This window comes from Mesocricetus auratus, unplaced genomic scaffold (genome assembly GCF_017639785.1).
Source record: "Mesocricetus auratus isolate SY011 unplaced genomic scaffold, BCM_Maur_2.0 Super-Scaffold_6730, whole genome shotgun sequence".
Classification (NCBI taxonomy): domain Eukaryota; kingdom Metazoa; phylum Chordata; class Mammalia; order Rodentia; family Cricetidae; genus Mesocricetus; species Mesocricetus auratus.
In genome coordinates, this window is record NW_024429184.1 from 78,809,004 (window position 1) to 78,823,142 (window position 14,139).

The following is a 14,139-nucleotide window of genomic DNA, read 5'->3' on the forward strand; positions in this document are numbered from 1 at the left end:
AGAGTGAATAATGTCTCAGTGAACATGGATGTGCAGGCATCTTACTGTATTCTGACTCTGATTCTTTCAAGTCTATACTCAGGACTAGTGTAGCAGGTCATAGTATAGCTTTATGTTCAGTTGGTTTTTGTTTGTTTCTGGTGCTTATCAAGTACAGACGATTTCAGTTGAGGGAGATGAAGGCATTCTGAAGATGGCAGATGGGGATACGAATGCATGAAGTGCCTCTTACCTAAACACGTGCACGTATTCTACTACAATAGAGAGTAACTCAAAGGAAAAAAAGTGCATGAGCGTGGTGGCTGGTATCTGTAATTCTAGCACTTGGGAATTGGAGGCAGGAGGATCAGAGTTCAAGGTCATCCTGAACTACATAGCGAATTTGAGACCAGCCTGGGCTATATGCTCACAAAAGAAAAAGGAAAAAGTACTACTGCCTTTTGAATCATAAATTACATGCATGTTTTTATTTTATAACAACATTAGTTTTTAGAAAGCTATGAAAGTCATGTGTGTCATGAATGTTTGTATATAGATTTAATTTTCAAGATAGCATTTCCTGTAGCCCAGACTAGCCTCAAACTCCCCTTGTAGCTGAGGATGACCTTGACTTTATGTCTTCTTGTGTGCATCGTTCAATTACAGGGACTACAAGCATGTACTGGCTCATCCAGTTTTGGGTTTAAGGCAGTGCTGGGGCTGCGTCCAGCTCTCTGTGCATGCTAAGCAACGACCCTACTAAATGACTGAATTGCCAGCCCATGTACAAAAGTTTATGTCATAAGTTGGACTACACAGAGGCCATTTACACACACACACACACACACACACACACACACACACACACACACACACACACACACCTGTCTTACCTGTGCTCTCTCTCGATAAAGATAGTACTTTCCTATTAGGAGAAGTGCTATTGGATATAGATATGTAGAGAATACACCAGGGGAATTTGAAATCCCAGAATATTAAATGTACACATTAGCATGGCAAACAAAGGCAAATTCATCCAGTGGATGATGACCTTCTTAGCTGAAATCTCCCTTTACTGGTCCTGCTCCTCTCAGTGGTTAATCTGGGTGCTTGGTCATGGCTTGCAGGAATCGATAAATGAGTTGGTTCAGGAACTGGGTTGGACTCTGAGTAAATTAAAAATGTATTACCATGTGTATATGTGTTGTCAAGCTGATTTCTAGAGCATAAGCTTGTTTTATTTTTAAAATGTATATTATTGTTTTGTATGTATGGGTGTTTTGCCTGCTTGTATGTCTGTGTACCATGTGCATGCAGTACCCCTGCAGGCCAGAAGAGGGCATTGGTTCTCCTGGAATTAGATTTTGTGAGCCCTCCTGTAGGAGCTAGGGATCAAACACCAGCCCCCTGGAAAGCCATTTTTCCAGCCCCCACAAGTTTATTTTGTAACCATATTCTTTAACCTGTTCTAAATAGCAGGGGTATGTATATTTATTTCCTTCTGCTTTTAGGCTGGCTAGCTTGGCAGTGAGTTCAACTAGTCATGTGCCACCCTAATTCAAGTCAGTGTCTCTTAGATTTACTGGTGAGGAGCTGGACTGAAGAAGAAAACAATTTTATGCTGCCTCTGAGACTCTAGAGGCTGGCCGGCCTTTAGGACAGGCTATTTGGTTTTGACAGATCGCCTCTCCCTCTAAGCTGATATTTTTATAAAGCACTGACTAAATTTTCCTCTTTGTTCACAGTTCGAGATGAGAACAGAAGCTCGTCGAAAAAATCTCCTCATCTTGATTTTGCATTATTTAACACAAGAAGGGTATGTTCTCACATATTTATGATGATGCCTTTCTTCTCTGACACTGCAGAAGCAGAGACTAAATATTAATTTTAGAACAGTTTCATATTTACAGGAAATGAGCAGAAAGTATAGTGAATCCCTACACTCTTTATCCCCATCTGTTGTCTGTCTTACTATTACTATTACTATTATTATTATTATTATTATTATATTATTACATGCAGTGTTGGCAGTGGACCCCAGGAAAGCACTCTATGACTGAACTCCATCCCAGCCCCTTATTGTTAACATCTTGAATTAATTTGTTATAACTGATGAGTTCGTGCTAATACAGTGACATTCTCCAAGTCCATAGTTTACCACGTGTCATTTTACCATAGCAATAAAATGTAACTAGTTATAGCAGGTACACCCATATTTGACTAAAAATGAGGAAAGACAATCCAAAGACAGTTTCTTAATTGACTTACTTATTTGACTGTAAGCACTTTCAAAATTGCTTTGGACAATGGTAACATCACTGGATGTCACTGGAAGCAGATAAAACTGTTGGGAATGACAGTATTTGGATATATTTAACATGTGGTTCAACTGCATGTCTGTAATCTCAGGGCTTCAGGGACTGGCACAAGAGGGGAGGGTCATGCATTCTAAGACAGCTTGAGCTGTGTAGTCAAACCTTATCCTTAAAACAACAATCAAAACCAAAATCGCTGGCAACCAAAAAAGACCTCCATACAACAGTGTTAAAAACCCAAACCCAGAAAACAAAATCAAAACCGGCAAACACAAAATCCTATACAAGGTTCCGTACTCTAGAAAAAGCTCTTCCACAGTAGTGTTTCTATAATTGCTGCTTCCTGTCTGCTTCCTCTTTGTGTTGCCTCCCTTTGGATCTGCAGCCCCTGTTTGCTTTTATTCTTTATACCCAGACTCAATCTTTTCTCTCATGTAAAACTGCCAGCTACATCGATGCCGCCAATGCCTTGGATGAAGAAACTAAACTGGGATTACGGCGCTTTGAAGTCTGTGACAATGTTGACCTGGAAACAATTTTGATGGAATATGAGAGCTATTATTTTGTCAAGTTCCAGAAGTACCCCAAAGTGGTTAAGAAGGCACCAGACTCAGGTACATAGCTTTGTGCTGGAAATGTTGTTTTATCCCATTGTTAAGAATGGTGTTTCTAGTGGCCCACATCTGTAACCCCAATGTCAGGGAGGTGGAGTTCTGAAGATTAAGTTAGTGCCAGCTTGACCTATCCCTCTCCCAACAAAAGGTGTTGCCAGGAACATGGTTAGATGGTATTCTTCTGTGCCTGGAAAGGTATACCAGAGATCTGGAGCCCATCTCAGACCTAGAATTGGCTATTCAAACATGAGTGCCTGGATTCTGACATCTTCTAGTCTTGTTGGTGTTTGTCTGAGGACTATGTTTTAGGGTAATGAGAGCAAAACCCCAGTGTATTGCAGGTGCTCTTTAGAAGAAAGACCAGCATTGACTTCTGGAGTGATGGAAAGGGCTGTTGGAAGACGATAAATGACAAAAGACGTCTTCTTATTAAGAAGACCTATTATCTATCTTGAAAATAACATGGAAATGAGTATTGGTGAAGCTAATAGCTCATGTATAGATAATGAAATGCTTTTGAAAGCCATCAATCCAGATGGTGATCAATAGAATGCAAAGACCCAGGATAGGTCAGCAGTCAGAGGGTGGCTCTGAAGCTGAGGGCCTAGGTTTGTAGTAACATTGACATAGAAGTCTGTAAGTAGGGGAAGTAATTACAAACCAGGGGAGATCATTGTCCTGTTTACAAGGCACTTGTTAAGCCACAGATGTTAACATTTCATGTAGGGACCAGGAAACCAAGAGGAACATCAATTAAAAATAGCCAGGGCCAAATCTAGACTTGGAAGATGTCTGTGATTTTCATTTTCTCTTTTTATTTTCTCTGAGCTGTCTTCTAGTGAAGGGCTCAGAACTCAGTGATTTGGCTGGTTGTTTGATCTGGGCTCTGGCTCCGACATAAGGACAAGCCGCGTTCTCAAGGAACTGATCTCTAGATGGGCTTTTCTCATCTGGCTTGGCACTCATTTTCCTCTGTGATACTGAACACAGTGGCTTAACTCTAAAGGTCAGTTGGCAGATGAGACTCAGTAATTGTCCCTGTCAGACTCATGCAATTCTGGAGTGCTATGTGACCCAGAAAAACACTGAAAATTCAGTGGAATGGCAAGTCATAAAGCCAACCTGTTACAGGTATTGCTCCCACAATATGGGATCTGAGACACATTTACTAACTGAGGCCGGGTATCTTTCTCTTCGTGGCTCTAAATGCCCAAGAAGATGTGACTACCTTCTATTGTGTGGTCCCCACACTGCTCATTAAAATAGCTGTGTGTGATCCAGAAGGCTGAAACACACAATGTAAGAACATGTAAGGACACTGTGAAACAAATGCACCTGAAAGTTTGTTTGCTCTCTCTTAAGACTAAATTCTCCCCCATGTTTGTTTTTCCACAATAGAAAATAATTTACCACCAAGAAATGGAGGGAAGAACAGAAGGTAAATCGATTCATCTTGATCAACTTAACTTTTTTCTTTCCTTTTTTTTTCTTTTTGAGACAGAATCTCTCTATACAGCCTTGGATTTCCACTCCCTCTGTAGACCAGGCTGGTCTTGAACTCATAAAGGTCCATGTGCCTCTGTCTCCTGAATGATAGGATTAAAGGTGTGTACCACCATGCCAAGCCCGATCAAGTTAACTCTTAGGAATCTGTGATATCAGCTTCCTAAAGAGTCACCTGTGCAGCTCCATGACTATCTGCCTTCAGTACCAGAATGAGGTCATGTGAGCTTGGAGTCCCCTTTTGTCAACACTGCCTGGACTTAAGAATCTCCCAGGACACTGAAAATGATGCTCAATGATATCCAGTCTTTCTCAGCCATGTGGCTTGGAAAGTCTGGATCTCCAAGGTTAAAAGATTGACACCAGGTTCTCACCACTGCTTTTTGTAAGGAAGGAGCAGCTTCTGGTATATTCCCCAGGGTTGACTGGTTTGGGGCAGCAGAGACTGTAGATTTTTGCTAGTGTTAAGAAGCCAAAAGCTTAGGGGAAGATGTAAGTGTGATTCTCGAAGGAACTGCACTGCACACCCATTTAGGCAGTGAAAAACATTGTTTTCTAAATCTTACAATGTGCCAGAGAAAGGGAACTTAGATTGAGATAATAAGTGCTTAGGTCTTGAGAGGTGGGCATTCTGTAGGCCCCATTTAATGTCTCTTTTGGTGAATTCAGTTCCCTGTATCCAGCCTGAGAAGGAATAGCCAAGAGACCTCACCAGGGCCACTAGGCATCATGTACCCTAGGCATCATGTGCCCTAGGCATCATGTGCCCTAGGCATCATCTCTGGTATACATCATCTGTAACAGTGGCTAGATAGAGCCATGTTCAGAACAGTTATTCTTGAGGCCACCCCTGCTTTACACTGTCCTTTAGGGACACTGTCACTGCACTGTCTTGATGGAGGTGCTATTGCCTTATTTATAGTTTCCATAAAGCTGGTCAGTCTCTGTTGATAAACGATGGCAACTTGTGAGTAGCAACAGTAAGGGCATTTTAAGAGGCCAGCTTTGGAATGTACCTGGGCTCTGATTGCTTTTCAGCACATTCGTGCTGGCTGCGTGCTAGGATACTTCACCTAGTAGATACTCGGTAGGCATGTGTGCCACTTGGGTTTTCCTCGGTTCTTCTGAGTTGATGTCTGTATATGGCAAGCACAAAGATTGATTAGTCAGGGAGGAGAATCAGGAAAACAATGGACAGTGTTTCTGGCCACTGTGGGATTTTTTTTTTAAAAAAGGATTTTTATTTTTATTCATGTGTGAGAGTGTTTTAACTACATGTAAGCATGTGCATCATGTAATCTGTGCAGTGCCCATAGAGTCCAGAAGAGGGCACTGGATCCTGTGGAGCTGGATTTACAGGCAGTAGTGATCTCCCAACATGGGTGCTTGAACTGAACTTGGGTTCTTTGAAAGACCAGCAAGTGCTCTTGGTCACTGAGCCATCTCTGCAGCTACTCTGGGCACAGTTTTATGTGAGATACTCGCTCAGTAACAGGGTGTGTCATCAGATTGGCTATCAGTCACTCAGTAACAGGATGTGTTATCAGGTTGGTCATCAGTCATCCAAGTGTTCTTTCCTAATTTTGTGCCTCACATCAGAGATTTCTCCCAGTTACAGATTGGTGATGAGCCAAGGGAGGGAAGTTATTTAATGAGACAGGTGACAGAATTGGGGTCCCAAAAGGCCCGAGACCTAGAAATCAAGTTAACAGTAGGGCAGCACCTCTTGAGTGAAGTATGATGTGGTCTCAGGCCTTATCAATAGAAAAACACTGTCCAAAAAGTAGGAGATTAGTTTATTCTGGTCTAAAGACAGTGGACAAAGAGTAGCTAGCCAAGAAGGAATCTGGGAGCCAGGTGACTTTTAGCAGTGACAGGAGCAACTAGGGGTGTTTGGCTAGAATACAGAACAGCCCACATCTCCTTCACCTCCTGAGGGTTAGGTTAGTTGCTTTATCACCACTGCAACCAAATTCCCAGCAGAGAGCAGCTTGGTGAGGAGGGGTCTATTTGGGCCCAGAAAAATGTGTTCTGTCATGGTGGAGAAGGCACAGTGACAGGAGTGACTTGTCTGTGCACTGGCCAGGGAACGAAAAAGGACAATTGGCCTTCTCCTTTTTTTCTTTTTTAATTCTAGAACCCCAACCCATGGGATGCTGTTTAACAAGTATTTTTTTGTCCCCCTAGCTAGCTCTTAAATAATGACACAGAGACTTATTATTAATTATGAAAACTTGGCCTTAGCTTAGACTTGTTCCTAACTAGCTCTCATGACTTAAACCACTTACATTCATCTACATTCTATCATGTGGCATCACCTCTCTTCCAATTTGCACCTTCTGTTTCCTCTCTTAAGTCTCCTGGCATCTCCACTGGCCTAGATCCATCGCCTACTTCCCGTCTCTCTCTCTGCCCAGAAGTCCCGCCTATACTTCCTGCCTCACTATTGGCCATTCAGCTCTTTATTAAACCAATCACAGCATTGTATCTTCACACAGTGTACAGATACCCACAACAATGCTGCTGCTCACATTTAGGGTAGGTCTTCCCTTCTCAGTTTAACTTCTCTGAAAACAGCCTCACAGGCATGCCCCAAGGTATGCCTCGTCAATGCTGTAGGTGTTTCTTTTTATTTCATGTGTATGAGTGTTTTGCCTGCATGCTTATTTGTGCACTACATGTGTACAGTGCTTGCAGAGGTCAGAAGAAGGCATTGAATGCTCTGGCACCGGAGTTACAAACAGTTAGGAGCTGCCGCATGAGTACTGGGGAAGGTCACTGAGCCACCTCTCCTGCCCCTCACCAGGTGTTTCTTAATCCAGTCAAGTTGACAAACCTAACAAGAGGCAGGACCTTCTCTGTAGATTCTCCTGAGCCAGGACTTGCCGCGCCTCCTGCGCAACCTGTATCCGAGAATGTGTCGAAGATTGATGACACAGAGACCGGTCGGTTGCGTTAAGAAAACTTTATGCTCCCCAAATCAGCTTAGGAGAACTTCCCAAGAAAAACGCTTCCCTTCAGAAAAACTTCTGCCATCCATACACGCACAAATCTCCAACAGCCTTCTCACACACCTCTAGCAGACCTCTCCTTCCTCCTGGCTGGTGGTTAAGTCTCTGGCACCAGAATCTGGAACAGCAGGGAGTAGCTAGCCATCGGGAAGATCAAAGTCATGGTGTTTCAGTGACTGAGCTCTTATCAAGCCCTTATCAGGAATTTATGGCACTGAATTGTTTTCAGTAAACATGTTTTCAGCTCCCAGGCTGATCAAGGAATGGGTTTCTGGCCAAGGTCTGTGATCTCCACAAGGATTGATGGGTAAAGCTAAGGCAGAAGTTGGGTTCTATATTCAGAAACAGTTTATAATCATTGGTGCTTTTGTCTGGAGTGATAGTCCAGCAAACTTCGTGTCTTATTTTGCTGTTAGTAGAAAATCAGAATGGGAAGACAGGAGTTCTGGTTCTTGGAGAGACCCAAATGGATATTGAGGGGTGTGTGTATGTGTGTGTGTGTGCATGTACATGTGTGTGTATTATCTATAACTTCATTTAAACCAACCCTATTAGTAGTGTTTGCTTGTATAAAATGCTTGATATTCATTTAATGATTATTTCATTTTTGTGCTAGCAGAAGGCCTGAAAGACAGATTATTTTACATCTAAGTATGGACACCGGTAGTATTGTTGACTTGATAGTTATACAAGAGATGATCAACTTTTCCTTTCCATAATGAACTGGAACTGAAGCAGAGCTGTCTGGGATAATTTAGAACATGAGAGCCACTCCTCCAGTGAACCTCCTTTAGATACCTTGCAAAGAGCTGAGAGAAGAGAGCAGCTAATGTTGGCCTCCTAAGAAGGTCCTGCATGTCTCTGACCTTGTCTTCCATTATAAAATGCAAACATCCCAATACCGTTTTTTTTTTTTTTGTCTACTGATGAGGATGTATTGAGCAAATTAGTTCTGCCCTTGTGACAATGTGTAACACATTCAAATGTGTGTTGTAACTATCATGACAGCCCACCAATGGACTCCCTTTATCCTTTCCCTTCCTATAAACTCCATCTTTACCAGAATTATCCACTCTTTTGATTTCCAATCCTGTCAATGTGTTTTTCCAGAAATGAATATACTCATGAGAAATCATTTTGCAAAGATGAATGACTTATGGCAGTAGACAAAGGCTAAGTTTTGCTGTCCTTCCATAGCCCTCTTTTCAAAATGTTTTATTATTTATTTATGTGTTTCTGTGTGTAGTTACCTGTAAAGGCCAGAAGAGGTGTCACATCCCTTGGAGATGGAGTTACATGTAGTTGTGAACTGCCTGATGTGAGTTCTGAGAAACAAACGCAGGTCCTCTGGAAGAGCATCTTAACCACTGTGCCATCTCTCCAGCCTGTAGGCCCTGTGATGTTTTTGATGCTGAGAGAGTGTGTGCAGTATACAGGGTTACAACCCAGACAGAGAGGTCTTCTGACGTTTCCTAGCTTGAGTGGAAGGACTGTTGCCTCCCTCCACCCACACATTTCTCTGGTTCGATGGAGATGTTAACAATGGGAGTATTCTTCTGAAGTAGGGGTTCTCAACCTTCCTAATGTTTCGGCCCTTTAATACAGTTCCTCATGTTGTGGTGATCCCTAACCACAAAATTATTTTCATTTGCTACTTCGTAAGTGTAATCTTGCTACTGTTATGAATCATATTGTAAATATCTGATAAGCAGGACATCTGATATGTGACCCTGTGAAAGGGTCTTTTGACTCCAAAATGGTCAAGGCCCACATGTTGAGAACTGCTGATCTAAAGCAATGTTTGTTGTTGTTTTGTTTTTTAAGATTTTTAAAAAATATTATTCATATGCTGGGTTTTTGAGAACTAAAGCAACCTGTCAAAGTGAGGAAACATGTGTCGTGAAAGAGAATGGAAGAGGGTGTCTTGGGCCTCTGGGAGGGGTGGGCACTCTAGCTTAGCTGGGAGGAGCCCAGTGAGTAGGCAGGAGGGAGCTGGAGCCAGGTGAAAGAAAGCTAGTAAATGGTGGCGGAAGGAAGCGCCTCACTGTGCTGTGTGCTTGTCTCACAAGAACTCTCTGTAAGTGTGCTACACTAATTATTTACTTACCTGGAATTAAATGCTTCCCTGAAGGGTTTTGTTTCCTTCCCTAGGGTGACGAATGACAGTTGTCAAAATCTGCCCAAGATATGTCAGCAGAAGCCTCGACCCAAAACCTCAACAGGGAAGACAGGGGACACCAGATCTGTCAAGGAACATTCTAAACAGGTCGAGATGACTGCTTGATGTCGGTAATACTACACTTGGCTGATACGTGGCCTCAAGAAAAATAACTTATTTTATTTGTTTTTTTGAAGTTCTTTTTTTAAAAATTGCTGAGTTAATTAACCTGAATACTGTAGATTTAGTTTTAGTATGCTGGAGCAAAAGAAAAAAACAAAAGGAAGAAAAGAAAAACTGGGCAAGTTCCTAGATTTGCCAGCTCCTTCTCTAGCTTTAGCTCAGGGCGAGGGTACTGGATGGTGTTGGGCTGGCTGGTAAGATTCTCATAGCTGAGATAAGTGTAAGAAGCACTCTTCCCATCCAAACATGTCCTCCAGTTCCCCAGTGTGGTCCAGGAACAGTCTGAGATGGAGCTGGGCCCCGGCATCTCCTGCTGGGCTTCTGTAGAGAGTGTAGGGTTAGTCCTCACCCCATACCTCAACACTAGACTTTGTAGAAGGGAAGGTAGGAGAGAAGTGGGACCACCAGATGGACAAAATCAATGCTCCTGAACCTTCTTATCTAGGACAGAACATTCCAGAGAAAGGACCAGTGGGAACCGAGAGAAGCAGCAGAAAGTTAATGCTGAGGATCAGTGGGCTGGAGAGAGCTGATCATGGGATTCAGTTGGCTGGCAGAGGGTCTATGACTGTGCCCCAGGTAGAAGGGAGGTTATGTGGACAGGTGGGTTCCACAGGAGCTGGGTGACTGTGCTGAGTCACCAGACTCTGCCAGCCCTGGCCAGAGGAGAAAAGACAAGCCAGAAAAGACACGTGTGAGTGGGCTGAGGACTGGTGTTTTTCCACAGGCAGGGCTGCTCAGAGCCTATGGCCTGGAAATCTCGGCCTCTGGGATTAGCCCCTTTCTCGCTGCTCGGGTACATGGTTAATTCATCCTGGAAATCTGAACAAAATTGGCCAAATGACCATTTTACAGAAGCTGGTATCCAGCATTTGATTTTGCATGGGGACAGGAAGAACCAGGGTTGCAACTACTTCCCTGTCTAGCTTCTCACAGTCTTCCTTTTTCTCCAGGAGAGTGTCAATAACACTCAAATAGAGAATGCTGACTTCGGCCTGAACATATCAAAAATCCACAAAGACAGCACAGAGGAGAAGACCCACCCACGAAGAGTAAGTGGAACTCAGGTTCTAGGATGCAAAGGGGAGTTTGTTTCTCTCTAGGAAAAGGAAAAGAAAGCACATGATTTTTGCAGAACAAAGGATGGATGGATGGATGAATGGATGGATGACCTAGAGTGGTTCTTCCCTTGGGACCACCATCTCCTAATTTCAAATCAATGGAGTTCAGAAAAGAGAGGGTTCTGTGTTCCTTTCTGCTTAAGACTTCAGTGATTAACTGGGGTGTAATCAGATGGTAGAGTGTTTGCCTGCCATCCACAAAACCCAGTATTTGCTTCCAGCATCAGAAATGGTTAAAAAAAAAACACAGAGAACCCCATGATGACAGTGACAACGTTGGTGTGCTGCATTACAGGAGCCAGCAAGGGCAGCCCTGGAGGTCCCGTGCTCATTCATTTTTGGCCCTGCTGAGGGTGGTTGTTCCACGCCCCTCTGCTTGGAAACACAGTTCCACAGCTCCAGACTTGTGTGAGATTTGTGAACCATGAAGATGAGTTGGTTTAAAGCTGGTCCTGTGCTCAGTAGATATTTCTGCTCTCTTCCTCCTCCTCCTCTTCTTCCTCCTTGTCCTTTCCTTCCTCCTCCTCCTTGTTTGTTTTGTTTTTTTGAGACAGGGTCTCACTAGCTGCCATAGAGCTCACAATATAGACGAGGGTGGCCTCAAACCTGCCTCTAGCTCCCAAAACTGGGATTAAAGGTGTCCACTAGCTCTTTCTGCCCTTTTTCTGATGAAACTCAGGTCTGGCTTTGTAAATAATAGTTTCTCCAAGAGAAAAGTCCCACATGGCAAGGATAGAACAGGTAGGGGTAGTGGACCTTTGGCAAGGAGGAGCACCTCAAGGTCCTCCTGAGGGACCCTCTAGGCTGTCCTTCCTTAACTCTTCTCCTTCAGTTAAGTTGTTGAACCTTGGGCTGCTGGGTTAGCACTGGCTTGCCCTGTAGACAGACTAATCACTGTAGTATATGCTGATACGGCTACCAGGCCCACTGACCCGCCAAGCATAGTGACTGCCTTATGGGCCTGCATGGACTCCCTGGCAGGCGTCAAGGAACTGACTGCTGTAGGAGATGAAGCATCTACCTCCCACCAGAAATTGGTCCCTTGTTAGTCCTCACTGACTTTGTCAGATTCTTAGTCCCCTGTGGTGTACCTAGCAGTTTTGTTGCTTTAGTCTCTTGTGAATGCCTCTCATTGATATAAAGGTACCTCTGTGTGAGTCACAAGGAAGGGACTGTTTAACCCAGCACTTAACCTTTGAAATAGTCTGGCTATAAATTCTGTTTCTAGTAGAAATGGCTTCAGGGTAAAAGGTAGATAGATTTTTTCCCCCTCCTTCATTTTCAAATATTCATGGGTTGAGTGGCAGTGCCTAGGAGTTTTCCCCTTAGGGGATCTCTCGTCACTACATTAGGGACTCTAACTTGGGATTCTGGTGCCTTGCTGAAAATCTCTAAAGTATGTTATTCTTTGGAGCACAAGCTTGGGAATTAGCTTGCCCAAGTCCACAGTGCCACAGTGGTCAGGTTGTGGTCAAGCCGTATGCTTTTTGTTTTTGTTAATCTGTAAAATGGAAACATAATGCTACCTGCTTTAGATGTGAGAATGAAGGGAGGTCCTCATGTCTTCACTTCCACACAACAAGCACACAGTAAGCACTGGTGATGGTGAGTACTGTAGGTGTGGCTTACCTGCTCTGTTGATGACCTGTCCTGACTCTAAGGGAAACAATACCAAGAGCATGGACGATTATGTCAGTTACTCTTTTATTGGGACCAAGTGGCTGACAGAAGCAACCTAAGGTGGTAGGCTATTGCTCTGTGCTTCAGGGAGGCATGGCGGGTGGCTTCTGTCTGTGGTAGTGAGAGCTTGTGGCTGAACTCCTCCCATGGTGTCCAGCCAGGACGCAGAAGCTAGACTAGAACCAGAGGTAAGTGTGACCTCCAAAGGGATGCTGGTAGTGGCCAATGTCTGCCAGGCAGGCACCATGTCCCAAAGGTTCTACAGCCTCTGAAAAGAGTGCCACTGGTATCACTTAGAACCAGACATTCAAATTCATGACACTATGGAAGACATTTCAGAATCAAGCATAATAGCAAATACTCCTGGGTTTGAGTCCTCGCCTTAGCCCATTGTTAGTCTTATGGCCCTGGGAAAATTGCTTAACTCACCCAGCTTCCCTCTATAGAAATTCAAATGTCACTCACCACTAGCAAGGGACCTGAGAGCCTTGCATACCGTTTTGTCCAGGGCTGTCCTCTGCTGAATGAGGCTACAGTCAGCACACAGGGCCTATCTTTATCCCTGTCCCAGTGGGTTCTTCCTGTGTGTGTAATATTTTAAAGGGATGTGGTCAGACAGGGCAAGGAAGCAGATGGCGGGTGTCAGGGATGCAAAATGTCCCTGAATTTTTTTCATCTAACACCATTCTGAGGAATTATTTAATTTAGTTTCTTTTTTTTTACACAGTCCCAACTTAGCACATCTTATTCAGCAATAGTTCAGCTTCCCCTTAAGATGAACTTTGCCTCACATATGTGGATATAGACCCATAGCTACTAAGGCTACTCTGGTCACCTGTTTTTATGGCTTAAATAATCATCGCTACCTTTTAGGGCCAAATCATTGACTTCCGGGGACTGCTCACAGATGCTATCAAAGGAGCCACAAGTGAACTTGCCTTGAACACTTTCGAATGTAACCCAGACCCTTCAGTAAGTGACCAAGATATATGTTCCTCCCCTTTCAAACTGCCCAAATCTCGTGGAACTTCTAGGATTATCACCCTGAGTCCAGGGACCTGAGAGGTCCAGTCAAAGGTCACTGCCACCAGTCACTGTTTGTTTCTCCAAGATCCTGTTTTTTCCTCCTGAATTATGAAGCAGTTTTGTAACGCCAGCCATTCTGCTCCTCTCACCAGGAGCGATTGCTGAAACCTCTGAGTGCATTTATTGGCATGAACAGTGAGATGCGAGAATTGGCAGCAGTGGTGAGCCGGGTAAGATCTGCTATTCAATTCACAAATTTATGGAGGCAGACCAGGGCTCCTGGAGCATTGTGGGCTGCTTCTTTTATTAATAACAATAAATATGATCATTTATTTATAAAGTGCCCCCACTTGCAGAGGCACTCATATTGTTTAGAGGCACAATAATGCATGATAAATAAATTATAGAATCATAAAATTACAATAGAAAAAGCCCACCATCCTACTATAGGGGCCAAGAAAGCAGACAGCCAAAAAGATGCAGAAAGGGAGGGACAGGTGAAAGGCTTTCCGGCGGGCTCCAGAGCTGAGAAAAGAGGTTCTAAGAAAA

At 43.6% G+C, this 14,139-nt stretch overlaps 1 protein-coding gene across 1 annotated transcript in view; it reads left to right on the plus strand.

Annotated features, from left to right (window-relative positions):
- Katnal2 (katanin catalytic subunit A1 like 2) overlaps window positions 1–14,139 on the plus strand; it is a 53,046-nt gene that overhangs the window by 9,672 nt on the left and 29,235 nt on the right. The window contains exons 2-8 of the mRNA XM_005076463.4: window positions 1,725–1,795; window positions 2,742–2,908; window positions 4,307–4,346; window positions 9,574–9,688; window positions 10,717–10,815; window positions 13,438–13,536; window positions 13,743–13,820. Of these exons, the coding sequence (XP_005076520.2) occupies window positions 1,725–1,795; window positions 2,742–2,908; window positions 4,307–4,346; window positions 9,574–9,688; window positions 10,717–10,815; window positions 13,438–13,536; window positions 13,743–13,820 (669 nt within the window). The remainder of the gene's footprint in view (window positions 1–1,724; window positions 1,796–2,741; window positions 2,909–4,306; window positions 4,347–9,573; window positions 9,689–10,716; window positions 10,816–13,437; window positions 13,537–13,742; window positions 13,821–14,139) is intronic.